Source organism: Seriola aureovittata, chromosome 13 (genome assembly GCF_021018895.1).
Source record: "Seriola aureovittata isolate HTS-2021-v1 ecotype China chromosome 13, ASM2101889v1, whole genome shotgun sequence".
Taxonomy (NCBI): Eukaryota; Metazoa; Chordata; class Actinopteri; order Carangiformes; family Carangidae; genus Seriola; species Seriola aureovittata.
The window spans coordinates 17,852,559-17,879,559 of NC_079376.1; the positions used below are offsets into that span (position 1 = coordinate 17,852,559).

General features: G+C 39.7%; 2 protein-coding genes across 4 annotated transcripts in view; both read right to left on the bottom strand.

Moving 5' to 3' along the window:
* The window catches only part of tiam2a (TIAM Rac1 associated GEF 2a), a 91,653-nt gene extending 89,686 nt beyond the window's left edge, over window positions 1-1,967 (bottom strand). The window contains exon 1 of the mRNA XM_056393859.1: window positions 1,924-1,967. The gene's annotated coding sequence lies outside the window, so the exon portion shown is untranslated. The remainder of the gene's footprint in view (window positions 1-1,923) is intronic.
* Window positions 536-26,739, bottom strand: scaf8 (SR-related CTD-associated factor 8). Of its 3 annotated transcripts, none has more exons than XM_056393862.1 (20): window positions 26,602-26,739; window positions 25,585-25,668; window positions 11,140-11,184; window positions 10,562-10,723; window positions 9,948-10,104; window positions 9,682-9,809; window positions 9,331-9,507; window positions 9,165-9,244; window positions 8,922-9,042; window positions 7,470-7,601; window positions 7,151-7,260; window positions 6,335-6,528; window positions 6,143-6,243; window positions 5,807-5,920; window positions 5,460-5,616; window positions 4,950-5,080; window positions 4,504-4,645; window positions 4,384-4,422; window positions 4,032-4,253; window positions 536-3,880 (listed from the first exon to the last, which is right to left on the bottom strand). In XM_056393862.1, the coding sequence occupies exons 1-20, from the start codon at window positions 26,629-26,631 to the stop codon at window positions 1,938-1,940; spliced, it is 4,269 nt and encodes a 1,422-aa protein (XP_056249837.1). In that variant the 5' UTR covers window positions 26,632-26,739; the 3' UTR covers window positions 536-1,937. The 3 variants fall into 3 exon arrangements, with proteins under 3 accessions (XP_056249837.1, XP_056249838.1, XP_056249839.1); XM_056393863.1 differs by lacking the exon at window positions 26,602-26,739 and adding an exon at window positions 22,215-22,308; XM_056393864.1 differs by lacking the exon at window positions 26,602-26,739 and adding an exon at window positions 22,215-22,305 and having other exon boundaries at window positions 25,585-25,613.
* Between the last annotated feature and the right edge of the window lie 262 nt (window positions 26,740-27,001).

The following is a 27,001-nucleotide window of genomic DNA, read 5'->3' on the forward strand; positions in this document are numbered from 1 at the left end:
TTTTCTTTTTATAATGATAGGAACTGTCCCCGTGAGAAATGTGCACTTCCCTAGAATTCAGCGAATCATTTGACCGCTTCAGTAAGAGGGCGCTTGGTTATAACCTACACCTTTATTGCTAGGTCTGAAATATATTAGTGGTTTGACTGGAATTGACCATTATTCGACATCTCAGGTGTCAGGAGGCTTTTTCCAAGGAAACAGGTTTGTTCTTTTCTATTGCTGCCCTCAACATTTGCTGGATACTAATTTTAAAAAGTACCTTAAGAGTTAGTCTGCAGTCTTAATGTTTTATTTATGTGAAAGAACCTTAGAAATAAGGATATTTGATGCTTATCTCAATAGACAATCTACTAAATAAGATATGTCAATACCAGAATCTTGTTATTGGTTTAAACTACTAACATGTCTGGTCAAAGTATTAGTTATCTTAGTTGCATTCTGCTCTCGAGGTCGAAGCTGCAGTGTTGATGTGTTTGCAAAAGTTCGTCTGATTGACTTCAATCAGGATTCATGACAATAAGAGCGGTAAAAAAACTGATGCACCTTCAACTTTTATTCAACATCACAACTCCTGTAGTAGACATTTGGTCTGAGAGAACAGCAGACTATGGATTTCTAGTAGTATGTCTCAACAGAAAAGCACTACAAGTATGAAATGAACAAGAGAGACAAGAAGGTTAAAACATGGCTACAGGCCTGCATGCACAGAACAATGGAGTATATATTGTTCTCCTCTAGGTGAGTGCTGTACAAACTGCCCAGCTACCATTCAAACGGTAGGCCAGTCAATTCTGTGCAGGTAGCATTCTGTTCATAGAGCTGTCTGAAACTGAGTTGCACGCACAGTCTTGTGTACATCACACAGTAGTGTTGGGTAGCATCATGAACGACAAATCCATTCAAAAAGGCACAATCCCCTCCTCAACAGTCACCCAGCAAAAGCTTAGGGAAACATACAGGCTGAAGTCATCAGTAACTAAAAACTACAAGTCCCACGGTTGCATCCAACAAAGCGCTCTGTGGATGGATGGTATAGCAGCAACTTGGGTTACGAGAACATCAAATCGACTGAAGTGACAGCACACAATGTGTACGAGTCTGTAAAGCAGTCTTAGTTTCCACTGGTCCTCGGTCAGAAAACAGTCCTAAAGCATATGTTTTTAAAACAGACAAAGCATGTTTATTTCAAACTAAAACAATATGCACCCGACATGAGAACATCCCTCTGTTCATTTTCTTTCTCCCCCCCTGGCATGTCATTTTCTGTTTGTGTTCACTGTATAATTAGAAACAAATTACAGACATTTATTTTGGGGATACAACATTTTCATGTTTTCATTTTAAAAGTGTTCATTTTTTTCCCAATTATAAGCAACTGTACTGGTCTCACCGTATGCAGGCTATTTGTTCTCCTTAGAAATAGAAAGTGTTGTAGGACACCACAAAAGCATTCTTTGAAAACTTTGCAGCAGCATTTTAAAAGAAGAGGAGACAGAAAATGGGGCCAGCAACTGCCGTTTTCAAGTATTGTGTTAAACTGTATTCAATCCATAGTTGAACAGCCAGGATTTCTTACTCTCTTCCATAGGAAGGTCAAAGCTTATTTTCCCCATATACAATTGAAACATTTTGGCAGGCAATTTGATAAAATTCACCAAGCTTAGATTAATTAAAATGGGTGGGGTTGCATTACATTTTAAAAAAGGAAAAAGGAAATAAAATACAAACAAAATTTCTATCAATAAATCAGCTAATGAGCCTTCTATTTAAGTACACTGGTATTTGTGAGAGATAAAATCATTTGTTATTGGCTATCAGACAATAACTGATGTGAGTCAGTATTCGTCATGTCCCGTGTGGTGGTGGTTTGCTGACATAAGTACAGAGAAGAAGAGACAACTTTACAAAATGATCTTTTACCTACTGAGTGATGATTATGTCCCCTCAGTGTCTGTGACAGTGTCTACCACTGGCTGACTCGCAGCTTCCTCCATGGGCTCACTCTGTTCATTGTCTACGTCCTTAGGAGAGGCAAGCTGCTCCTGCTCTGGTTCACTTTCAGGGTGCATTGAGTCAGAGGAAGGGTCTGCAGTGGGCTCAGGAGAGGCCTCAGGTGTGGGTTCAGCCACGTTGCTACTGTCCATCCCAGGTCCGTTGACCCACTGGGGGTGGGGTGAGGAGGCTCTCTCTTGTGACTCCTCCTCATCCTTCTGTGGACTTTCCTGCTCCTCCAGGGAGTGAGCTGTCTCTCCAGGGGGGCTGGCAGCTAGTGTGAAGGCCACAGGTGAGTCCTGGGATGACGCCTCAACCAAAGGTAAGGCTTGGATTGGGGTCTCAGTGTCTGGAGAAGCAGTGTCTGGAGAAGCAGTGTCTGGAGAAGCGGTGTCTGGAGAAGCGGTGGTCTTGGATGGGGATTCGGCTGTGGGCTGGGATTGTGATTCTGTTTGTGGAGGGGTTTCTGATTGTGGCGATGACTCGGCCTGGGTGGGAACCTCAGTCAACGGGCTCTGACTCTTGCTATTAGGTGATGCGTCAGGTGACTGGGCAGCCAGTGGCGATAGCGCCTGGGGGGTTTCAGATGGACCTGAGGTTTCTGACTGGGGCTCAGGCATAGCTGCTTGGCTCTGGGATGGAGGTGGAGACTTTATCTGCACCTGAGGCAGCTGTTGGTTCAGACCCATGGGGGAAGGTTTGGCCTGAGCTTGAGGCAGGAGTGGGGACTGAAATCGTTGCTGCATTTGGGGGTTCAATTTGAGTGGTGCAAGCAGTTTGCCTTGGTTCAGGGTCAGGTTGGGATTAAGAGGTGGAGTTGGAAGCAGAGGTGTAGGTAGAGGGAGAAGAGGTGTCCAGCTCCCACGTTCACGTTCCCTCTCGCGATCTCTCTCTTTGTCACGGTCTCTCTCGCGTTCATGCTCCCTGTTGCGATCTCGGCCCCGCTCCCTGTCTCTCTCCCTCTCGCGCTCCCTCTCACGGCTGTGACGGTTACCATTCATCTCCCTCCTGAAGTCAAAATCTCTTTCGTCTCTGTCTCTTTGTCTGTCCCATGGTCGTCTTCGGTCATCTAGGTCTTGATGTAATTCACTATCAAAAGGAGCTGTGGCACCACCACTTCGGTTCCAGGCCTGTGGCCCCCCAGCAGCACCAGCATTTCCAGGAACGCCTGCTCCTCCTGCTGTCCCAGGACGGCTGTCAAAGCGGTTGGGGAAGTTCTGCCCAGGTGTGGGGCGCTCCTCCTGGAAGCCTTTTGGAGCGCCAGGAGCCTGTGGGCCTCCTCTCATGCCATCTCGTTCATCAAAGTCTCCTCTGGCCTGGTTCCAGCGGTTATCAGGAGTGAAGCCTGCAAGAGCCTGCAGACGTCCCACTAGGCTGGTTCTGGCTGTCCCTGGGGTCTGGAGCAAGGGAGGCCTGCCCCCTCCACCTCCTCCTGCTCCTCCACCACCAGCTCCAAGGGGCTCCCTGTGCTCTGGTGGCGGGGTCCTCAGCAGGCCTGTGCTCTGCTTTTCCATTGGGGGGAAGCGATAGTCCTGGTCTTTGCCTTCATCAGCACCAGAGGAAGACTCATCTTCTGTCTTGGATAAACTTTCATTGGTAAGGTTCGGGGCCCTGTTGAAGGGGTCCAGTTGAGAGAAAGGAGCTCTGGCACGGGCCTGTAGAGAACTGTCGAGGAGGCCAGCAGCCTGCTGGGCAGGGCCCTGCTGCATGAGGAGTGGGAAACGGGCTGCAGCCCCAGGCTGAAGGAGGTTAGGTCGCACATCTAGAGGCAACAAGCCAGGCATTCTCTGCCCAGCCAGACCAGACTGATGCAGCGGGTGGGTGAGGGAGGCTGTAGGGTGCATGCCAAGGAGACCCATCCCACTGCGGACAGCATTCTGCATGCCTGGGAACAAAACATAACAAAAGAAATAAATGTTAAAATTCTTCTTAGTCAAACACAAATAACCTTTATAACCCCACATAAAAAAAACTTTTAAAAGAAAATACTCCACAAGATGTGATCCGAGCATCCACCAGACAAAATCTATTATCACCTTGCAGTGTGAGCTCTGCAGCAGCATCCAATCCCTCTGCAGACTGAGCTGTTTTCTCATTGGTGGCTTGAGTTTGGACTCCCACAGGGTTGAACACACCGGCTCCGGGGATGGCTGAGGGCATGAAGCTGCCAGGGATGGTGCTGGTTGGAGGGATCATAGCGCTGAATGGTGATTCCTTGACAGCTTCTTGGTTGGAGGCCACTGAAGGCTGCACTAGAGCTAAAGGTGAGTACAGGAGAAACAACAAATTTAATCAAAAATAATAAATTAAAACTAAACTAACTACTTTGCCAATTTTCAGACTATATGCGTGTATTAGCTATAGGAATAGCAAGTCATAAATACTTACAAGTAGTTGCTGAGGCCATTCCTGCTGTCTGCATAAAACCTGCACAATAGAAAATAAGTTTTGTGTAAGCTTGTGAATTTTTCTGGATCTGATCTTTATGTGGCTGTTTGCTTCATTTACCTGGTGGAGGCTGTGAGGCATTGAAGCTAGCCCTTATGAAGGGTGGTGGCGGCCCGTAACCTGGAGGGGGTATGCCCATGGTAACAGGGAAGGTGGGTGGCACCAAACCTACTGCACTGGGAACGGCCTGGGCAACTGGTAGCTGGATGAGAGAAATGTGAGTGAGTGTACATGCAAAACATGGGTAAGTTAACAGTGTGATATCTTACATGGTACACAAGTAACTGATTGAGTCTCAGTGGCTGCCCAAGCTCCCATTTAATGTCTGCTGCTCTTTCTATGTTTAATAGATCAACCAAGTACTACTTATTACAAAGAAAGATGCATCATCATCCATAAACAAAGAAAAAAATAAATAAAAAATCTAGATGAAATATTTTAAATTTTGAATAATTATTTTATGGAGAAGCTGGCAAGCATCAAAATAGTGTGTCTATGTGCAGTACCTGTACAGGCATCATGGTAACCTGCTGGTTGTAGGTCTCAGTCTGGGTGTTAGATACTGCTGTAGTCTCTGCGCTTACTGGTTGACTTGCAACTTCCTTCGCTGGCTCAGCATTCTTGGCTGCTTCCCACTCTGCAAAAAAAAGACAAACCATTCAAAAGAAATTCAAAACGATCAACCAAATATTTCTTTTGGATTAAGGAGTTTAGCTGTGTTTTTCCAACTCAATTTTTGTCTTCATTTTCCTAACAGGGTGGGGGGTAACCCGATGGGATTTCTTAAAGGATTTTGGGCATTACCATAACAATACCATCTGAGGGAATGAAAACTAATCCAGTAACATGATCAAATGCCAAGAAGTGTTTGTGTTTGGATATCTGCGTTATGCTTTCATCATGTGTGTACACACTTGCTTGTTCTGCTTATATTTAAACAATCACTGCTACCGAGTCAATAGACTTAGTATCTGTGTTCAAGAAAGAAGTTGATGAGTAAAAGTGTTTATTTTCACCATCATTGACGGTCTCCTGGTCAATGATTCCTCCTTCAGCAAAGCCATCCAGATCATCCAGCTTCACCTTCTCCCAGGGTATGTAGGTGACACCCAAGTCCACATCCCAAAACTGCTTGTACTCCTGCTTTACGCCCTTGTTCAGAGCCCATGCAATCTGGATCACATACACATATGAAGGTCAGGAAACAGCCTTTTCAAAGTCATTTCTAGGAGCATACAAGGATCCATGTGCCTGGAAAGCTAAACTATCACTGAGGTTACAACATTATGTAAAAGAAAAATTACATTAGAAACCACAAGGAGAAAGACAACACAATAAATCAAATTATTAAGATCATGTGTACCTTGATGACCTTTGAGCCAATCTTATAGGAGCCGGTGCTGAGCTTCTGGCGGGCGCGGTATGCATCCTGTCTATGGACCATACAGATGTAGGCACAGCCTCTAGGAGGGATCATCTGCAGAGACACACAGATTACATTACATAGGAGAATGGAAGGTTAAAAGAAAATGACAAACAAATTAAAACTATGGTGGTGATGGTGGGGTGATGGGGGCACAACATGATAAGCAGTTTATGGTCACAATAAGGTAATGACAGACTAAGACTCACCTACCAGTTTTCATTTTAACAATCTGGCTAACATGCTGTTACTAAATTACAGGGTTAGTATACTTACATTGATAGACTCAATCTGGCCAAATTCTTCAAACAAGTTGGTGAGGTCTTGCTGAGTAGCCTTTTTGTCCACCTGGCCCACCCACAGAGTTGTGCTGCACACTAGGTAGGAGATATTACTCATTAGAAAAGGCACAGACAGGAAAAAAACAATGAAAATATTCATCAGCAATCATCGACGTCTTCCACTTACCACTCAGAGTCTTGGATCGTATGGGAGGCAGTCCTTTCTTCTGCCGCTCTTTCTCTCGCTCTCGGGCACGTCTTTCACTTGAGTAAGACCGTGATGACTTCCTCTTGCGGTCTCTGGATCGTGAGCGGGAACGTTTGCGGTGTTTGCGTTTCCGTGAGCCAGACCGGGACCTGGACCGCCTCTTCTTGGGAGACCTACAGAGGGAACACCAAAACTTTTGGAACTACTTCCTCGATTGTTGTGCTACCTTTGAGCATCAACAACTTTTCTCAAATATCTTAACTGTATTGAACTGCACTATGATGAGTAACTAGTTGGTGTTTATGTACTACAGCAACCTAATATTACAAGCTTGTATAGGCAGATAATCACTATCCTAAGTGACTCCTCTATTTGGAAATACAGTCAAACACGGTCTTTCAAATGTCAACACATTTAGACAGAAGTACACAGAATCCAGATCTGGTGCCAGTATCTCTTCCTGACATAAATGTGATGAAGAAAAGCACTGTCTGGTCAGTCTGTGATGTCTTAACGTTTATCTAGTGGGTCCACAGAGGAAACATGGGTAATTCTTCTGAAGTAAGAAAGTAGAATGAGCTCCATCACCTCTTTATACATAAACATATTACAGTCAAAACCTGTTCCATACACTTATCTCGGCTGATCTTCAAAGCAACACGGTCAGTCCGGTTGTATCAATACTAAAGGGTCACAGCTTTTTTCACTTATACAATTCAGAAAGTTCAGTAATATTCCAGGTACGTTTGATAAATTCTGCCAAAAAAATGTATTTCTGAAATAAGTGGGACTGACCTAGAGCGTGATCTTGAGCGTGTTCGGGAGCGTGTACTAACAGTCTTCTTCTCCTCCGCCTCAAAGATCTCCTCCTCCATTCCATCTGGGCCCTCGTCCAGATCCATGTCCTAAAAAAAAGACATCATCAACAACTCCCTACACAGAAATGCAAAGTCATGCAGAAAACTGCAGTAATTATCATGAGACCTTGGCCTGCAGCTAAATCAACTCTTCTATGTGCAGTCCTTGTGTTGAGACATTCAGTCTATTTACAAAAGTTAATTAATACTTTCACAGTTTTGTTAAGTTTAGATAATGGCCCACTGATCAGGCTTACCTGCTGTTGGTTGTCTATGGAGTCATCCAACTTGTTCTCTGGCTCAGGAAGCTGTGGCTGGCTGCTGCCTTGAGCAGTCGCAACAGAGTTCTCTTGGCCAAAGATTGAATCCTGCCCTTCTATGCTCATGGCCTGGAGGAAGAACAAGAGCAATATTTTTAACAGGTCTTTCATTTAAAGCATCAAAACGGGTAAGTCTCTGCATATTGACTGATAACTTTGTTAAACAATGATAAGAACCCAACTGTTTCCATTTCCTGAACTTAATTTTTTTTTAGGAATTAGAATTATAAATGTAGGGAATCTCCTGTTGCAGTAGCTTAATTTGAGCACAATAATTGATTGTGTGCTTTCTGGTTTTATTTTTGTGCCAATATTATTCCCAACTACCACTTCCATTTCAAATGTAGGATCACTTGTATGTGGAGACCCACACACTGCTCTGAAATACAAATTGTTGTCAGTGTTCTTATCTGTACAACCGTTTAGGCCAAAGCCCTTAGTGTTCTAGTGCTGGAGCTGGATGTGCTTGAAACATTAAAAGTGTGGATCTGAGTATGTGATTGGACTGTTTGCAGTGGATGATATTTCGTTGTGAATCAATATAAGGCTATTTACTACCCAGTATGGCAGAGCAGATAAACAATCTTGATTGTTATTACAAAAAAAATGTAACGATGAGTAATTTTCGCTAAATGTACTGTGATGTACTGCATTAGGGTCAAACCTCTCCACAATCACCCTATTAGGCTACAACCCTAGGTTTATGTAGCTCACTTGTGTATAGAGGCAAAACAGAGAAAAAGCAATCTCTTTCAGTCACTACCCAAAACTAATGACCATCTGTGATGGTCGTAACGAAGACTGACTAGTAAATCGAGAGCTCTGCCTTCTGGCTAAGCTCCCTCTTCATCACAACAGCTGTACTGCTCCGCCTGTCAATCTCCCATTCCATCCTACCCTCACTTGTGAACACCCCAAGACACTAGCCACTAAGAAATTAGCCCTAAGTGCATGGAGCGTAATAAGCATAAATGCCAAATTGTTTAAAACCACAACAAATATTGTAATTTGTGAAGGGTTGAATTTTAAACTATACCCCTTGCAATTCAAATTAAAAAGTACCCTGTGTTCTTGTAAATATGTTCATATTCAGTTTTACTCACCATAACATGTTGTATGCATCCCTGAGGTCTAATGCACATATTTAATATGTTTCCCTCATCATTACAAGTATTAAATGTATATATCAATAATTATGAAAAAAATATTGGGAGAATATTTTTCACTCTATTGTCCTTCCCCTCTACCAAGGATGGTGAATGTAGTGAAAGGCGGGGAGGAAAAAAATAAACTGTTAACCCAAGCCTAGCTCCAGCACATTGTGAAAAATGTTCTGATGAAAACTGCTCTGAGTGTGTATGTGTCTGTGTCTTTGTCTGTGCGATCTACCTTCTGTTGGTGCTGCTGGTGCTCTAGCAGCTGCTTTTGAAACTGCTCCAGGTTCTGCTGTTGTAGCTGCTCAGCTAACTGATGGAAGAGGGAGCTGTTGATGGGCTCAGACACCATAGGCCTGGAAATGGTCAACAGGTCATTAGATACAAGCACTTGGTGGATGCGGTCAACACAGTGAAGTGGCATTAACTCTGGATCATTATTAACTAGTTAGTGTGTAATGATAAAAAAACAACTTACAGTTGAGATGACGAAGTGTCCTTTTTAGATTCTTCACCGCGTTCAGAATCATTGCTGAAGTCAAACGGACCCAAAAGTTTCTGCAGCAAAGACACAACATAATCACATTAGGGGGGTTCAGATGATGTAGGAAATAAGTAACTAACGCTGCTGTCTCTAGCCTTACCTTATTAAAAGAAGAGACCCTCTGCTCCAGAGGGTTGAGGCTGTTGGCAGTAGCAGCCGCTGTGAGTTGTGCCGTCAGAGCTTGCAACTGCACCACTAGGCCAGCATCCAAGGCCTGCAGCAGGGATGGCTGGGGCTTCTGCTGCTGCATCTGGAGACTCTGTACCAGCTGCTGCAGCTACAACAAGTGATAACAGAGTGTTATGTGAAACATTTGACCACCAGCAACGGCAATTTAGAAGTGTCAGGACTAGTGTAGTAAGACACAAAAATCCAACAGTGCTTATCATTTAGCCATTATCAAAAATCTTTAGTTTAATAACTGAGACTTTGATTGGACATGCACGCTAACCTGTTGTCCTTGGGGACTCTGTAGGATCTGTGCCACAGCAGCCACAGTGTCTGTGTTGGTGATCTGGGAAGCCCAGTCAGGCAGACCCTGGACTAAGTTGGCTGGGGTGGCCGGGGTGGCTGGAGTGCCTTGATGCACAGAGATACAAATGTTGTTATATAAAACACGAAGTAAACACATTACCTAGAGATGCCAAACAAGTAATCTGACCACATTATCAGAGGGTGTGTGTGTGTTTCACTGTGCTTATGTGTGCTCTGACAGACCAGGTGTAGTGTTATTGACCGGGGCAGCACTGCTGGGCATTACAGGGGTGACACTAGGAGGTGGAATCCCTGCTGCCATGTCCAACAGAGGCTGGATGATGTCACTCTTGAAGACAGCATTCTTTTGCCACAGGTTGAGGACCCGTACAATCTTACTCTGGAAACACCAACACAGAGAGGCAACGGTGACATAACAGTAAAATGTGACATTGACATTGTTGTCTAAATGACAACATTTAGACCAAGAAAATAACCAGCTAGTAACATAGATCAACGCTCTCTGATGGCCAGAAATGGAAGATTTATGCAAAAATTAATAAAAAAATATTTCTGGCCTTAAAATAGTTGCTTAGATAGCTACTTTAACCTAACTGAGAAATCTTCCACTTCTTTTACATTAGTTCAAAGCTAATCCCTTATATCAGCACATAATGTTGAAGGACACAGACAAACTCAAACAAATGCAATGATGCGAGTCCACTGCCAATCCCTTATCTATTCATCAAATTACCTATATATATAAAATGTCTAATATCATCTCTCATTGAACCATGACAAGCCAAAAAATGAAAAGCCACAGAGATGAACACAAAACCTATTAAAAACTATCTGACCTTATCATCTGAAGGGCAGCGGTAGAGGTGCTGGAACGTAGCGATGATATTCTTGCTGAAGCGAGGGGCAAAAACATCCTTCTCCGTGCCAAACTGGTGTCGTGACTGTCTAACAATTGAGTCGATGACGTACAGCCCTGGAACCTTGTATTCTGGTTTGCACTGTAATACAGACACAGACAGCTGGTGTTAGGATATTCTAAGAACACTTAATTAGTCTATGAATTCATTATCTGGGGCCTTTTATGCATAACTTAGGTAACGTAAGTGATGAATTTAGCAATTTATGCAGCTATACTAACACTTCAATTTGTTCAGAAGAAAACTGTTAAGAAAACACATACATACGTACATTTGCAGAAGTATGAACACTGCATTTACACTGAATATACAATTATTAAGAGCATATTCTGGCCTTTATCAACATTTTGTTTATGAGTTCTTTCGATTTTGAAAAGGGAAATCAAACTTAACTGAATTTACCTCATCATCACATTAACTGACTAGTGGAAGTGTCCTTAAAAGTTTGTAAATTATTCATGGGTTAACTGTTGTTCCTTATCTAAAAGATGACTCACCTTTTGGATAAACTTTTCTACACTCTGGACAACATGTTTGTAGAACTGAAAGAGAAGCAAAGGGAAGGCAACAAGGTAAGTGACTTGAACGGCAGTCTCTCGGAGCAGAGCTAAATAACAGTAAAAGCGGAAAGGTTCAAAAGCAGCAGCTCCAGTCTGTGAAAATCAAACAGAAAGGAACAGAAAGTACATGACTCCAATGTATATTGAATGTTCTTTTAAAAACTACTTTCTTTTTTGTTGGAAAATTTCTCCAGTTGCCGCATGTGTGTATTACACACCTGCATTACTGAGAGTGAAGAGGGGGGATTAGTGATGAACAGCAGTTGTCTTGTGGCAGTTAAAAATATGAAGAAATGTGAAAATAGCTGTAATACCATATCTTCTCAGCTGTTCTATCCTTATTTAGCGAGACTCCAAAAGGACTAATGAGCAATGACTATCGTTAATGGAGGGGGTAAACTGTCAATTCTAGAGGGTGAAACAGATAAATGAAAAAAAAAAAAAGAAAACTCACTAGTCAGGTGAGAAAGTAATCTTTTTTACCAGGACTTCACAACTACAACTACAGACTAAGTATGTCAGAGGTATGGTAGATATCCCTCTATAAGTATAGAGGATCAAATTTTCCATTTCCATTTTAAATTCTGATTTCAACTTCACTCACTTGCACACAAAACCTGCAAGCTGTGAACATTAAAATAAGTGAAAGGGTTAAGTATCTCAATTCAGTTAAACAACTCTAAAGACCAGAATGCCCAGCACAAATGGTCACTTTCCATATGTTGTTTTGATTGCTTGCTAGATTCAATCCATATAGTCTTTGGTTAAATAGAAATTTTACTAAATAAAATTTACGCTGCCAGCAAGGGGTAAGTAGACAGCTATCATATGACAGCTGTCATTTTGGGAAGGTTCAGATCAACTGATAATACTGACCTTAACTTGTGACAGACTAACTGTGCCTAGTAAAAGCTATAATCATTTATGACATTTTGGCTCACCCATCCATAACAGAAGGAAAGAAGGAAAAACAGATAAGGCTGTGCCACGTTAAAGTTAATTACCACAAAAATAGCCTATTATTAAATGAGCTGTCATGTTTTTTTCTGCTTTCTATCTGTCTATGCAAACTCTGGTGTACAATTGTACATGTTGAAGTTTAAACGTACAAGAATTTATACCACAGTAGAGATGTTTATTTTGTCCTTTTACAGAAACTGCACTGTTGCACCTTGTTTACTACCTACATTTACCATGGAGCTAAAAGGCCTGCACAGACAAAGTCTATAAAAGATCTGTCAATGTCAGGACTTGTATATTCCTGCTATGTACAGTGGACACACAACACTCAAGAGTGTTCAGTGGATGCTCTCCCTACCTCTGTGTCTGTCTACACATTATGAGCAGCACAGTCACTTTGTGTCAAGTGATTGCTTATGGAGAGAGATGATGCTGACCCTTGCAACACCACCACCTTGACTGCTGAGCACAGCTATGCCTGTGCCACTGCTGCTAATATTTGACCTTTATGCAAATGACACTGACTGAGAAGCTTAAACACAAACACTTACTCTGTGCCCCGTCCATCAGTGAGCACAGCTAGGACTGCTGATTACATTTTACAGCCTAGGACTTGCTGGGGTCAAAAATGTGCAGGTTCACAAACCATACAGGGTGATGTACAAAAATGCTTAAAGTCATGCCTCAATGATGGATAACAAAAGTCTTGGCTTAAGCTTTACACATGAATCCACTGGCACTGAGACAACTGGAAGGATTACATATTTAGCCTTTTCATACACAGTACAGTTCATTACAGTAAAAACATGATTATGAAAACAATTTTTTTTTTTTTTAAATTCCATATCTGGAAAGACTTTATCCAAGAGTTTAGACTTAGTGGTGTTGTGGGTTAACATTTCATAACTAAAAGATCAATTTCTACTATCATCCAGTAGATGGAGTCAAAGTACAAGAGGCTGATGGGCCTAGGTGCATGGCTCTTTGTCCCAGGGACCAAACAGAGGAATGTAGACATTTGAATTAAGTTTAAATAAGACAAATGAAACACTTTCAAGCAACTAGCAAGTATGCTCTCGACAATATATTAGGGATCACATATAAGGCAATTAGGTGTTGCTGTCAAAAGCATGAACCATCATGAACCACACATTAATTCTGGTATTTATAAACATTATTAACACTTGCAACATCCATCAGACTATGTTGTAAATAATTATTTTTACTTTTATTGCTTTCCATTTACAAAAAAAGTAATGAAGCCGAGCAAAAATTAGAATGTTTCAAGTGTTATGCCATTTAACTAAGAGCCAGGTGAGAGCGTCCAGCTTTGTAAGGCTTGCAGTGACTGAATTAACAGTGTGAAATGTATTTGTCCCACAGCACTATTACCTAGATATTATAGGGGAAAAAAAGTTTCAGCAGTTCCAGCCAACTTTCTAATGAGCAATAGCTCTACTAAAGCCTGAAATGTTGTCAGTAACTGAAAAGATCTGAGACCCAGACCAAGAACTCAAGAGATTTTTAGGAGCCTAATGCAATGACCACATCAGCAACAATAAGCAGAAAGTAAACAGATGTTAACACTAAGCAGATACAAGTAAATTAAGCTGTGTGTTTCAGTAGTCTTAGCAAGCCAATTACCATGTGATATTCAAGACCTACCAATATTTACAGGACAAAACATTGTAGCTTGACAACGAAAATAGGGGTTGCAATGTTGTCACACATGCACTCATTAAAATGAGCAAATCACACAATATATTGGAGCTAAAGGTGATCTGAAAAGCCGATCCAATCCAAGGATGGACAACAGACGTAATGCGCATTTTGAACTAAAGAGTCAATGTTAGCAAGTTCCTGTTGAGAAGAATGAGCACAGAAAAAAATATGCCTTTTTGCTCTTCACAGAGTCTCTCTCTTTCACTGAGAAACAACTTCGGAATGAAAACATTTCTGAGGTGACTAAATCAACCAGCTAGCTGCTGACAACGGCTTTTCACTATGACACCCACTATCAATAACTGTGATGAAAGGTATTATTAATGTGATATTATATTATCATATTTATAATATAATATTATCAGCTCACAACCCAGCTTAGCTTATTAACCAGATAGGTAGGTAGAAGGAGCAGACTTGGTTAGCTAAAGAAAAGGTAAGTTGCAGTGTCTGTGTGCTGTATTTATAGGCAGGGCGCATGAAATTGGCTGAAAGGTGAGGAGGTGGTGACTGGTGACAACACCATGGTCAAACACACACAATGAAATTAAATGTAGCATGAAATGCTGGGCATTCTGCCAAGATTGAAATAAAAACAGACTTTTGAAAGTTGGTATTTTAAAAATAAAATTAAAAATCTATAATGAAATAAAAATGAACTCCAATATAGCTCTTATTACCATAATAATGTGTTGTGTTGTAATAATTTCCTAACGAACCAAGCCACTAATGTGTATGTAAACACACTGACTCACAGCATGGATAAGAAATTGAGAAAAGAAGTAAATGCTGATGAGGAAACGACACATCGATAGAGGAGTTTGTCTTTTTACATGTGAAAGCTGCACTGACTTTATTTAGTAAAAGTTCAAAATATAGTAATGATTTTTAAGGAAAAGCTACAGAATTTTTCTCACACTGAATAGGATAATTTCTATCATGCCATGTATGAGATTCCTTGAGAATTATTCTGGACATAATCAGCACAATGACAATTGATTTAAATTATATTTTATGATGAGATTACCTGCCCTTACACATCAATAAGCTTAGCCCTTCTGAGCAAAGGCATGCTTTTTTCCCCATATGAAAAAGAAAACACATGCTCATACACTAGTTGCTGCAGTGTGGACCTGTCTCCAGGCAACCGATCTAGCATCTGCAGAGTCTAATTTGATTTCCGCATTTCCTCGTATTTAGAATCTGAGAATGTGTTTGACAAGTAATTATAAAAATCAGCAATGTTCAGCAACATTTTCACCCTTAGAAACCCACAGACCCATTACTAACTGAGATGAACTTGGGATTGGGTAATTAAATGACTGTTAAGGCCATGGGAAAAATGCATGGGAATTATCAAAAAAAATCAAAAGACAACAATAGCCAGGCCAGGCACTTTCCTCCTCAACCACACAAGCGGGATTCTCCCTAATCTGAAGATTGGGCTCATTTGTAAGATTTTTTTTAAAAGGCCAAACAAGGGCACCAGTTTTAAAACTGACACTGTATAAGTGTCAGTAATAATAAGTTGCAAAAGTCCTACTACATAACAAGTTGTTCAGTCTAATAGTTGTAATGTTTCAGTATTCAACATCCTTTGTAACCACACACACAAAAAAAAAAAAAGAGAAACTGAGATGAGCAAAAAGCTAAATATGTTTTCAAGTCCCCTGGTGACTGGGATAACAGTAACACAAGATTTAAGTTTAGTAATAAACAATCCAACATGTTACAGAAAAGCAAATAGGCAGTTTATTTCCATCTGGGAGTCTTTTGCATTCTCAAGTTGAAACCCATTCTGAGCTGTATCGCTGTAACCTGAATACCAGTTCAACAAACAGCACTTGATCCCTAAGACCTAAAGGGAAAAATAAGACTGAACACACCGACATATAAAAAGGTCTCAGTGGTTGCAGTACTGTTGGTAATAATTCCAAATCTATGTATCTGCCGGCTGGAGCAGGTTATTATTCAGAGTATGATCACAAAATAAAAGTAATAACATTTTCTCAGAACTAAGTACTTCAACCAACAACAGTTCACTTAATAATGGTTACAGTTTCACATGCAATTGGCTCTTCATGTCTTGTTACCATTTTCCTGTTAAACCCCAAATCTAAAAAGGTAAATTTTAATTTGAAAGTAATACATCTTATTTCCAATTTAGTCAATAGATTACTAAACTGAGTTCACAATGCGATAAGCCAGGGAATCTTTTTTTATTCTATTCTTGGCCAATTTCTGCTGCTGAAAGTATTTAGAAATATAAGAGACCATACAAAGATAAGTTCTACATTTATCAGCTTCTGTTTTCAGGATGTGATCAAGTCAAAAATGATGTCTGAGCTGGTGATTATTTTAATTTTCTTAAGCACTGTTTTTTTTGTCAGAGTGAAGATATTCCCTTATAAACCTCTGTTTAAACACAAATTACTTATGAGTTATAATGTCAGCATAAAAGAGAGTACCAATATTCTTTGATCTTAAAGAATTATGGGGGTAAAATCTGTTATTTCCATATGTAGGGGATAGAGGCAGGCAGGAATCAGCAAAAGAAAAAAGTATATTAGGTAAAGTAGGTATGTTGGAGGTTTCATATTTTTTGGCTCGAAAATATTTTTAAAAAGTGATTTTAAAAAACCTGATTTGTTTGGTGAATAAATATAGTTTATCATTAGTAAATGATTATTGTGCCGCATTCTGTTTCACAACAAATGTCTCCCCCCTACAAACACCATCCGATTATCGGTTCCACTCTTGGTATTGAAGGAATTAGGAAAATAGATTTCGTATTAGTTATTACAACATAAAAGTTTTCTTCCACATTCACCAACTCTGTTTCTAATTAAGACATTTGGAGATAAATATCTTTTACTAATTTCGTGTATAGCGGAAATAACTACATAGACATAAAGCTTTTGTTTTGAAATAATTTTTTTTATATTGTTTTTTCCCCCAAAGTCAATGAGAAATCGTGTTGAATAATCGTGATCTCAATATTGATCAAAATAATCGTGATTATTATTTTTGCCATAATCGAGCAGCCCTATCAAAACACTATACTGTCAGTAATCCCTATCATTGTCCTTCCTTCACTGCCAAGCAGCATGCCTTTCTCTACAGTATTATTTCACTGTAGCTATAGATTCAAGGATATAAACAAACAAACAAATTTCCAGTAAGACAACGTCAATCCCACCACACCTCCTTGTTAACAGGGGAGTCTAATCAGCCAAAATAATTGAAAACACCAGTGTTGGGGCAGGTCCTTTGAGTTCCCATTATGTACTAATGTAACACTAATCTTTATAAACTTATTGATGTTTTAAAAAAATGTCAACTTGCTATTTATCTTTGATGCATTATCAGCTGCTCGTTTGTACCTTCCCTCTATTTTTCCCTTAGTTTACGATTACTCTGAGCTGATTGCAGTGGGGACTGAGAACCTTGTTGCTTGTCTTCTTGGAGCATGAAATAACTGTTTGGATGCACAAGAACACTGGTGTGTCTTAAGAGCTCCATTTAATATCACATAAAAAACGACATATCAATTATCAAGAATTGCTCTCACAAATGTAATCAGTACATGTAGCCATGTGGCTTTTAACGTTTTGCTAAAAAATGGTATAAAACAAATGAAAAATATGCTAAATATGTTGATATGTTGTGGCAGTCATACTGCCCTACATAAATCAGAGATTAAATCAAGTATATCTGGAAATAAACCAGGATATAAACTGCTTATTTTCATGACAAATATATTTGGGAGTAAGGCTGAAAAATGTATCGAAATATTATCGGAATCGCAATGTGAAATATCCAAATCGCAGGAGCTGCCATTTTTTGCTTAAGGTTAAATGTTTCACAACATACCACAAATGAGGCATTGTGACACTACAGAGATGCCCCAGCCTAAAATCATTTTCCAGATGTAAAGGAACATGTGTGTTAACACATCATCATCATTTTTATGTTTTTTTAGTGAAAACTGAAATGCAAAAATGACCATTCCAACTTAAATTGTGACTCATATTGCAATCACAATATCTGCCAAAATAATTGCAATATTTTGCATATTGTTCAGCCCTATTTGGAAGTAAGGTTTTACTTCCTTTACTGCTTCTAAAGTATATAGAAACAACACTCATTTTACAGACCAGGGACAGACTTTAAACGTAGGTTAAGGAATAATTCTTATTAAATATACCGTAAAACCATAAAAGAAATTAGATAAATAAAGGCCGAATACAATCCTTGCTCTTTCTTCAGTGGTGTAAAATCACTGACCACTATTTGAGAATTCATGGGAATAATCTTATCTTCATGCAACTTGAGCATAATATACAAAGTTTGAGACACTTTATGCTGCAATTATCAAGTATCAAGAAGAATAGACCTCATCTTTTAAGCATTAACCAAGTCCCTTCGAAGCATCCTTAAAAGAATTACGAAAAAAGACAAAAGTGATCCCAGATTAGTTCCCATACTCTGACACACTGTCAATGTGCAGCGTTTCTCTAGGTTTTAAAAATATCAACCTGTCGACAAAAAGTGATAGTATGGAAATTTTTATGCATCCCACAAAGTGGGATGTGAAAAGATGAGGAGGTTTACACCATCAGTGTAACTCATGAATCCTAATGACCTTGTAAACTCGAACAACAGCCTTTAGGAGGCAAACAATTAGTGTCAGTACCGTCATAAATTATTGCTGGTAATGCTGTTATAAGCAGTCTAAGTAGTGATTCACTAGAAGTAGTTGTAAAGTTATAATACTGAGAATCAAGTCAGAGGCTGCTATATCAAAAAGTAATTGCACTGCACTTCTGTATAATAGACACAGGGAACAGTAGCTTACATAGGGAGTATTTAGTTATGACACTTGATTTTATACTGAACTATTTCATTCATGTTGTTGCAACACTTGTCTTGCCATAGGTCCACATTAATAAATTTGGTCCAACTCATTTGAAGCGACACACTGCACAAATCTTGGAATACTGGGAAGACAGGGATTTATGACGTTGTTATTATGAAAGCTTTCCTCTTTCTGTTAGAGGGAAGTAAAGAGAGACATGTACAACAAAGACAACAAACCAAAGAAAATACGCAAAGACAAGAGATACAAATATACAGCTGAAAAGATACTGGAGGGCACTTAATCAGCCACTAATAGGCCAACACTGGCATAATACACTACCTACTAGTGAACACAAACTCTGTGATTGTGAAAATGTGACTTCAGACGGAACCTGATTGGTCCAAATCAAACCATGTGTCACTCTTTGAATCACTGCATCTGTGGTAAAATTAAGCCCCTTCTACACTGGACAAAACACCTGCTATCCCCTGTCACATCTGGCTTTTGTGGTTTCTGTGAAAGGCTACTACTGGCAGTTAATCCTGTGTCAACAGTAATCATGGGTATTTATCAGCTCCACCTCCAATCAGCAGTGATGTAAACATAACAACACACTAATTTTTGCACCTTTTCCATGCTTATCTTTCTGTCTTTTAAAGCACACATTGTAAACAGACCTGTCACCTGTCGAGCACGGTGCTGTTAAACCAAAAACACCTTGGCTACACCTTCCACTGAGAGTGAGCTACGCTCCAGGTTGTAAGTGTGAACGCAGCCCTGAAAGTTTTTAAAACACACAGTCACCAAATGAAGTATCTAACAGTGGCCTCAACACTTACAGGAGCATGATTCTGGAGAGGAGACGTGACAGATCCATTTTACCAGTCTGCACAGCAGCTAGCAGCTCACTCTGAATCTGTGAAGATATTCCCTCCACTGCATTTGCATCTGTGTGTGCTCTGACAGACAGAGAATATGGAGTAATGCCAGCAATACCTAGTTCATAGTAGCCTTCTAAGTAGCTGTGACTAATGTCAGTACAGACAGTGCACCTAATGAATGTTTATAGTGTTGCAAAGGGATAGGTAACGAAAAGTTGTATTAAACTGGTTCCAGGACTACACTTTTAAGACCATAGCGATAAGCTCCAACATTATCCATTCTGCTCTTGGTACTGGAGAAATAAGGAAAAAAGATTTATTATTGCCATTAAAGTTCTTTTGCACATTTTATCTCATCAACTCCATTTCTGGCTAAGACGTTCGTCTATTTTCGCTGTTCTCAATCCAGAAGAGCGATGTCTCTTCTGTGTGTGCAGGCAGGGCAGCTCTGTCTCACATGCTGGAATACATGGCAGTACACACACAGAACCCCTGCTCTTACTGACAATGGTGGAGAGAACTAAACATTCAAAAGTGTGGTTACGTCTTTTGCATGCAAGGGCGGAAAAACAAGTGATCTCTCAAAGCATCTAGTGTAAGTCCTTCACATAAAAGCAGAGAAATGTACTGTTTTTGACCGCCTAGCTCGTAGTTTGTATGCTAGCAGCCTAGAGCCCACAAATGTAGTTAACCAATTTATACAAACATTGGCTGATGATAAAAAAGTAACCATTGGCCAGCTGATTGTTATGGGCATGTTTTTAAATTCAATTTGAAACAGACAGAGCATCAGCTGAACTTTCATTCAGATAATCAGTTTCTGTTTCAGATCACTCAGAGCAGAGGGGAGAAAGCGATTTGGGGGCTGCTGGTGAACTACTGCACAGAAAAATACTGTCAAAGAAAAAGTCCTGTAGTAATATAGTATATAATATATATAACTAGTAGTACTTTTTTTTTTTTTTTTACATTTCCATCATTACAAAATCAGTCTATAGTAGTCATTTTTTTCAAAACAATGCTGTTGAGGTTTGCTACTCATTAATGTTAATTAAGTACATATGAGAAAATAAAGCAATGTTAGTTCTGTTCTTACTTTGTTTTCTTTTTCTCTTACAAAATAACAAAGAGTACCATTAAAGTATTGGACTGATAAGCATAATCAGTTAAAGTACTTGTACTGTTAAAAAGTCAGTAAACTACTCTACTGTTCTCTTGGCTTATGAAAATGGAGCGAATTATCAAGCTGTGCTGAAAGGATAATTATGACACCAAACCATATGAATTGTAAGGCATTGAAGCATTTTGGATTCAACACCACAGATTTAAAAAACTTGTATAAAGGTAAGGTAAGGTATGCTACCTTAAAATAAAAATTTGATATCAAAATTAGGACTTATAATTGCATATCCCACAGGTTCAGAATTTACTTACAGTGGTGGGTGGCACGGCACAACCAAAGTACATGCAACCCATTTAACCCAGGTTTACTACAATTTACAGACATCCCCTAAATGCCTCACATGCCAGCTATTGGTAGATGCTACCTAGGCATCTGTCCACAGAGAAGCCTCTAGTCCCCACTCAGTTACTCTAGTGCACACATTTCAGACATGTGTGGCCAAAAATTTCTTAGTTTGAAAAAGGTTGAAAAAAGGTGTTAGTGATTTTCTCTTCCTGTGCAAGTCTTAATTGACATGGGCTTGCAGCTCAAGTAGAGCGTATGTATGGGAAATGCTGTGGGATCAGCAGTTAAAACGGAAATCTTCAAGTCCTTTTACACTACACTGCACCGACATGCAAAATATAGCCAGATTGCATGTACAGAAGACATGAATCACTGCTGCTCTGTCATAACAAGCATTCAGGGTTTATGCACTGTGAAATAGACAACTCTTAGGAGATGTATGAAGACTGTAGTGGTTTACTCTTGAATGACTGCTAACTCTCAAAGATTCTGCATGAAGAGTAGCCTAAAATAATGTCCATCAAGACCACTTCCAGCGATCTTCCAGACCACTCCACCCTAACCAGCCCGTGTCACCTGAAAATCTTTTATATATACTATATATGTGATGTCTGTTGTGTTGAGAATGAATGCTGAATTACTGTAATGTATATTTAGTATTAAAGCAGCAAAATAATATGGATATACACATACCCAAAGGGCAACATTTTATAAAATCACCAATGGAAACTTGTAGACTTGCCAACTCACATCTCCGGACTTTAAACGTCACAACTACCAACTGCTCAAGCTCCATCAATATGCAGTATGAAGCAACACAGACAAACAACAAATGCTTGGATTTATCGATCAGGAAATGTCGAAAGATATCTGCATCAACCAGACCAACACAAAAATACTGCCATCAGACAACTGAAGAAGAAAATGAACAAGAATGTACCTTCAACTTCAAATACCATCAAAACCTCAAAACCAACATCGACCAATGCATGACAACCAGAGAGGGAGCACACAGTGGCAGCAGAAAAAGCCTCTGTTTCTCTGGGTGTGTGGGAGCAAATTAACTTTAAATAATTTTAGTCTTCTTCCATCTTCCTTGTGAAACAACCCATACTCCTACCTAAGCTGGTTAGGGATTCTCTTATCTCTTTGTAACTCTCTCCACCCCATCCTCCTCCTTCACTTTCAGTGCATTGGGGGAGCTGGGAGAGCTGCTGAGGGAAGGGGAAACAGGTGTTATTCACAGGCAGCATAAGGCACAGCAACACCAAACAAGGAAATACATTAACAGAAGACTGATCGTTAAGGGCTGGTGTCCTTGCTCTGTGTGGTCAGGCCCTTGAACCTTTGATTAATTCACATGTATAATAATAGATAATAATAATTTGTTAAAATATCTTCACTCTTGGCCTTCAGCATCTCAGAAAAAAAAGCTAACCAGTTCAGCGCTTCAAGTGAAATACAACCATAGATGTTAATGGAGACTTGGTCAATGATTGCTGATCAGCCTTTTCCTATGGGAGGCTTTTAACAGGCCCATTGTGAAGGAAACCAGCCATTAGTGTAATGCAGAGTAAATACTGGAGACACATTATAGAAAGGGACTTTCTGGCAAAACTGAGACAAATCTGTACATAAAACTAATTAAAGGGGGGCAGAATTCCCCAGATAGTTTTTATTGCAGCTCAGGACAATATTAGAGCCCCGGAACAAAACAGGCCTTCTGAGATGGGCCTGTTTTGTACAGACTTGGACTTTCCTTTTAAATACCCCCTAGTCGTGTCACTGTTTAAAAAAACACTGGTGCCAAACAATGTTGTGCATTAAAAAGTTTCTACTAGTTTACAAATGACCCGTATCATATCATAAATCATGATGTGTTATCATGGTGTGTACTTAACAGAGAATTTTTGAGAAGAAATATCAGGAGAAGCAAACACAATATCATGATCTACCTTCAATATGTGATTCAGGGACTATTTTGAGTAGAGCAGCTTTTTTGTTTTTTGTTTAACCAGACAGATGTATTAGAAAACGACTTCAGTTGAGTAGCATTTTCAGTAAGACCATTAGCTAGATTTAAAAGGGGAGGCCATATACTAGGTATCTGCAGAATCATTTAAGTTAGATTTAAAACTTTAAAAGATGTTCAGCGTCACAGTAAGGTTATAAAACAATTTTTTTTTCATTTTCATATTTTTTATTTTCAAGATCTTTGAAACCTTATTAACCTCATTACTACCCAAACACAACATTCAATCATAAACTAATGACTGGTGTTTTTCTACAGTAATTGTATGTCTGTAAGGCAAGACCGTCTGTCTACATAGGATGCATTACAGCTTAGGAAATAAAGTCTGAAATACTGTCTCTCGCCTGCCTAACAGAACCGATATGCTTCCATTTTAATCAATATACCTGTCTACACAGGCTGCTTAATGACTCACATTTCACTCTGGTTTACATGCATACCCACAACCCCAAGCGTCTAACTTCAGTGATTGTGTATTGGGCACTAAGTGCTGCCAAAACAGGGTTGACTACACTGCAGTGCATCCAGTTTAGACACTGACAGAGGACTGGAGCTGCTGTGTGTAGACACAGTGTCATAATGCTTGCAAATTAATTGCATCTATTCATACTGTTACAGCTTCAAAGATTTTTTTTTATTGTTCTTGCATGCACAAGCAATTCCACTGTTCTACAACTGGACGGGCACAAAATCAACTAGTCAGTTCTAACTTAACACTGAGTCTCTAGCATGGCTTCCAATCAGAACGGCAGCTCATCAATAGAGCCATCAAACTTAATTTAAAACAACTAGTTAACGTTAGAGAGAAGCATTGAGATTTCACATGCCACCAGAGGAAAAGCACGGATATAAATAATGAAATGAATGATGGCTGAAAATCAATTTAGCTGCTTGGTTTCAGTGTCCTGGTATTGTTTATGCTGGCCTAGTGTCACACTGTCATGGCTTATTAGGACACTTAAATAGAACACAGCCATCATTTATGTTATTAGAAACATCTGTGCTTTTCCTACAATGAAACATCAAGATGTCTGCTGTGAAAAAGGTTACTGTTATAAGTAAAGCTAGTCATGGTAAAAAATGTTTGCTTTTGTGTGGATCAAGACTCTGGTTTTTAAGTGCAATTTTCGTACTATTCGATGTGGAGCAGCAAACTCTTATGAGTCTCAAATATTAGATCTTCCAATTAGCACGTGAATATGCCGGACGAGCAGATCTTTCAGACAGATCTTATCACCATTCACTGATAATGCAACTTAAAAAAAAAAAAAAAAAAAAAAAAATCCTGCATGTAATACGGTGTTATTGCATACTTTTCAGTAAATTAAGAATAAAAATGACTGATGTTCTAGATTAACTTTCTGATTTTAAGATACTAAAAAGTCATTATAAAGTCCCACAGGACATCAGTCTTGCTGCAGCCCTCTATCCTCATGCCTAAAACACACATCAACCAAGATAAGCAACATGACTTGTCACTTATGCAGTGCCTACATGATGAGCCCTGCGCATGGTACGACAAAGCATGGATATCCCATATGGAAATTTGGAATTACCAAAAAAGGTATAGTAAATAGCCTCATATACATCATAATTAAATGTTTTGGTTGTCATAAAACCCTTCCACTAACCCAACAATTGCTTTCTCACCATCTGCCTTACTTATTGGCCTACCAACTACATGCTGGTCTAGTGGGACCTGAGTTTCAGGGCTTCATAAGCCTCAAGGCTTTACAGACAACATAAAGAGGTACCTGATGAGCAACAGATGCTTTTACACTGTTTTTAAGTGATACAATTTTCCCAGGTATTTGTGAAAATACATAGTCATCAGAAGTTGAAAAGCCAACACAAGCCCTTCACTTTATTCCTACATATTGTGCACAAGTATTCACAGAAGGGACATAGGATGTCAAAAACAAAGTACTAGATCAGAGTGGGTCTGTGGATGGGTTTATCTGAGTTGATGTTGCTCAGTAATGGATCCACTGGCATAAGATGATCTGCAGTTTGTAAAAAGCACAATAAGGGCCACTGGCATCATGATTTTAGTGTTGCTGTAATTGACATGAGCACATTGAGTCTACATTTGAGAATTTATCCTTGATTCCATTTTAGCTAGATTTTAGTTGTTCATAAATGACAAAATAGCAATTAGTTAAAGTTAAGATAGAATTTAAGGGTTTAAACTTATTTTTAAAACTTTTTTTCATTAATTAAATGACAGAAGGTAGTGTAAGGCCGATAGCTGAAACAAACATATCTCTGATGGGAAATTGGAAAAAAGTCATTATCTACTCCACATTTTGCTTACTATTTTCCCATTTAACATTATTTATTAAAGAACGTATGTATGAACGCAGTCCCTCAGTCTTGACATATCTGGAGAAGAATTCCCTTTCATGACCATTTCTTTATTCCCCATTACCTGACACCTCCTTTAATACTACATACTTACTTTTATAGCTTTGATTCCAGACTTGGTGATCTGAGTCATCTTGGCCTTGGAGATGGGCGGCTTGTACTCATTCAATGAGTACAGCTGAAACATGAAATGGGACAAGAGAAGATCTTTTGTCAGACAATGTGTTAAAACGTACTACAATACTAACAGACATTTATTCAACTACTATATAAACAAGCAGTACTCCTGAGCATCCTCCATTCTTGTTTGCAAGCTTTGTTCACCATTTGAGAAAACGGTCATTGTGGGTATGTTAGTGGTCAGGGAGCCACCAAGTTCGTAATGAAAGGATGTAGAGGGTAACCTCCGATTAATTAGTTTGATACTCTCATTAAAACAAAATTGCTGCCAACTGTAGAATGTAATTCATGTTAGATTCTAACTGAGTGGATAGTGAGGCCAGCACAGACTGCTTGTACCAAAGGACAGACAGGATTTGGTGTCACTGCAGACAAATGATGGTTGCGCTACTAACTGCGATAGCTAGCCGTTAACCGAGCATTCTGAATATGCTAGGTTATCTCACACCATCTACATGCTGTGAAACTCTAGACCAGGAAGCTAACGCTAAATCAGCCAGACTTCAGTTATATAATTTCAATATTTATCAGGAAAACGGCAGTGAGATGGGGCATTTCCCCCACGCCCGTGTTGGTTAGCTACCATACCAAGTTATCGCGCAACTGAGGTGGTTTTGCTAACTTGTTAGCTTGCTAGTTACGGTTAGTTTAGCACCAGGCTAAGGAAAATATTTACACATAGACTACCAACTCAACGCGGTGTGCGTTAACATATTATTGTCTTTGCTTTAGTCTGGACAATTCGCATGAATTGGACTGAACGACGTAATCGCTGTATTGTTGTGAACAGACAGCGGCCTTGTCCGAGACTGGCCCCCCCTCTCCTTTCTGCTACTGGATGCTAACGTTGGCTAGCTCGCACCCGTAAATGTGAATTAGACAAGATTTTCTACCGTCACTGGTCAATATTCTACAAAGGTTTCACACAAACCTCATTGTTAAATGCTTTGACGGCCTCCATGATGTTGTCTTTAGGCTCGCAGGTGGCTGTAAATATTTACAGATATCCCCTCAGTAACCGGTTCAGACATGCATGCTCGACGTTTGGTGAGATGGAGGAGACTGCCAATATGGCGCATATAACCTCAACGGGAAGGCTGCAGCGGGACCGGCGACTCCTAGCGTCAATTTTGGGATACTACAATTTCTACTAAAGAATCCCCTCTGCTATTTTTCCTATTAAAGTACACAGTGCTTTCAGAGGCCTTCTATTTTCACATTTTATGTTGCAGCCTTATGCTTAAAAAAAATTAAATAAAATTTCTCCTCAATAAACTACACTCAATACCCCACGAAGACAAAGCAAAAACATTAGAATTTTCTTGCAATTT

Coding starts and splice junctions, on each gene's coding strand:
- scaf8 (XM_056393862.1), bottom strand. CDS start 26,631: ATGGAGGCCGTCAAAGCATTTAACAATGAG. Junction 9,245..9,330: donor GGGTCTCTTCTTTTAATAAG/GTAAGGCTAGAG, acceptor TCTTTGCTGCAG/AAACTTTTGGGTCCGTTTGA. Junction 5,617..5,806: donor TTGGCTCAAAGGTCATCAAG/GTACACATGATC, acceptor TATGTGATCCAG/ATTGCATGGGCTCTGAACAA.